The sequence below is a fragment of the Charadrius vociferus genome, unplaced genomic scaffold (assembly GCF_000708025.1).
Source record: "Charadrius vociferus isolate BGI_N301 unplaced genomic scaffold, ASM70802v2 scaffold2157, whole genome shotgun sequence".
In the NCBI taxonomy this organism is placed as follows: Eukaryota; Metazoa; Chordata; class Aves; order Charadriiformes; family Charadriidae; genus Charadrius; species Charadrius vociferus.
In genome coordinates, this window is record NW_009649294.1 from 6,723 (window position 1) to 8,936 (window position 2,214).

Sequence of the window (2,214 nt, forward strand, 5' to 3'; positions counted from 1 at the left end):
CCCCCCAACTCCGGAGCGAGAGCGGCGGAGAGGGTTATGTTATGCCATGAAGGTCCCGTTGGAGAGAAATGAGGGAGTTTGGAGGAGTTTTGGGGTTCTCTGCGGTGACCCCGAGAAGGTCTCGGCGGCTTCTGGGGACGGAGCGGGTGAGGGGAATCCCTTCTGGCCTCCCTTTAAATATGGTGGGGGTTATTGTCCCGCTGCCCCTTTTTGGGGGGGTTATGGGGTGAGGGTGTGATGGGGATTAAGTAGTTGTGGGTCTGTGCCCCCCCCCCAGTTGGTTTTGGGGGGGCGTGTGAGGAGGGAGGGGGGGTTGTTTGGCCCCCCCCAGTTGGTTTTGGGGGGGGGTGTGAGGAGGGAGGGGGGGTTGTTTGGGGAGTTTTGGGGTGTTTTCCCCTTTTTTTAGTGAGGGGTGGGGGCCCCCTCCTGTGGATAATTTGCGGGGTTTCGGGTGTTGCAGGTTCCCCGGAGCAGCGGCGGAGGATGAAGGTTTGGAGGGGAGTTTTGAGTTTGCTTTCTTTTGAGTTTTAGGCGTTTTTAATTAGCAGTTAATTGCGAGTGGGTCACATGTCCCCGCGGCTTTTTTTTTTAATTTTTTTTTTTATTTCCCTTTCGGTGTGGGGTCGGGGGGGTTTTGGCCCTCTGTAATACCGGTGGTTAATTGGGGGGTGCCGGAGGATGAATGGTTGGGGTTGGTTTGGTTTTTTTTCCCCTTTTTAATGAGCGTGTTTAATTGTGGGTGTTTTTCAAGTCCCAAGGTGGATGGTTTGGGGGTTTTTTTTGGGTTTTTTTTCCCCCTTTTAGTTCAGGGCTGGGGGGGGTGGTGTGTTGATCCCCTTTCCTTAATAGTTATGCGTAATTGTAAATGTAAAAACCCCGGAGCGGTGAGGACTTGCTTTTTTTTGCCTTGGTAGTGTGGGGGTCTGTACCCCCTTCCCCTTTTTCCCCGCGGTACGGTGTGCGTCGTGCAGGTCCCCGGAGCGGCGATGGAGGGGGAAGATTTGCTGGTGAGTATTTTTTTGTTTGTTTGTTTGTTTGTTTATATTTCCCTTTTAGTTGCTGTAGTTTGAGCGACACAGGGCTGAGTTCTCTTCTGATAGTTGGGAAGGATGTGCTTTTGGGGGACTCTGGGGTGTGGATTTGCGATGCTATTTCCCTTTCGCGGGCGGTGACGGGGTGGTTTTGATGTCCCCAGGTGAGGAGGAGGAGGAGGAGAAGGAGGAGGAGGAGGAGGGGGACCGCGGCACCGCACCCGAGAGGATGACTTCATACCCTCAGTGGCGCAGCGACTACAAAACGGAGAGTTTGGGGGTGAAGTTTGCTCTCTCCTGCGATTGCCGCGACCCCGAGGACTGCGTGCCCCGGTGCTGGACCCTCCTCTTCCTCCCGAAGCATCTCTTTGGTGGCCGCCGCTTCCCAGGGATGGAAGGGGCCGAGTACCATCTGTGGGTGTTCAGTGCCGGGATCGATATCGGTTCTTCAGCGTTAATCGTGCGATCGGAATCTCTTTCATCCATTTCTACCTCACCCGCTGGGTTTCTAGGTGTTTTCCCCCCACCCCGACTCCCTTTTCAGTGGAAACACCCCTGGGGTCACGGAACGATTGTGTCGATGTCCAGAAATTGTTGTGGACTCCCTCTGGTGTCTAATCGTAGCGGTTAATTATCGCGCAGGCGCCCGGAGCAGCGGCTGCAGAGGAAGGTGCGCTGGCGAGTCGGGTTTCTTTTTTCTTGTTGTGGTTTAGCGTTAAAAGTTGCGCGTCGAGTTGCGGGTGTGTTCTTCGGCGTCGTAGTTTAGGGGCTGTTGCGGCCCCTCCGGCTGTTAAGATTTGCGCAGAGGGGTTTGTTTCGCAGAGAGGTGCAGAGGAAGGTTTAGCGAGTTGCGGGGCTTTAGAGTTTTAGTTATTGTGCGTTTAATTGTTGTGGTGCGGGTGAGTTTTTGGATTGTTTAGTTGGTGGGGGTGGTTACGGCGCGCTGCAGCCCCCTCTGCTCGTTCAGGTTTGAAACGCGGAGTTGTGGTTTTTGGTGGTTTGCGTTGAATTGGGGGTGGGGGTGTTTTTTCAGGTCCCTGGAGCAGCTGCTGGGGAGGAGGACGGTGGCTAAAGTTTGGTGGCGAGTTGGTTTTTGGCCTGTTTCTTGGTGGGAGGGGGCTGGAGAGTCTGGAAAAACCTATTCCACGTGTTTGAGATTATTTTTTTGGGGGTGGGGGGGCAC

General features: G+C 54.5%; 1 protein-coding gene across 1 annotated transcript in view; it reads right to left on the bottom strand.

The window, feature by feature from the left end:
- Nucleotides 1-1,746: 1,746 nt before the first annotated feature.
- The window catches only part of LOC104290048 (chromosome unknown open reading frame, human C2orf42), an 8,716-nt gene continuing 8,248 nt past the window's right edge, over nucleotides 1,747-2,214 (bottom strand). The window contains exon 8 of the mRNA XM_009889096.1: nucleotides 1,747-1,818. Coding sequence (XP_009887398.1) covers nucleotides 1,747-1,818 — 72 coding nt within the window. The remainder of the gene's footprint in view (nucleotides 1,819-2,214) is intronic.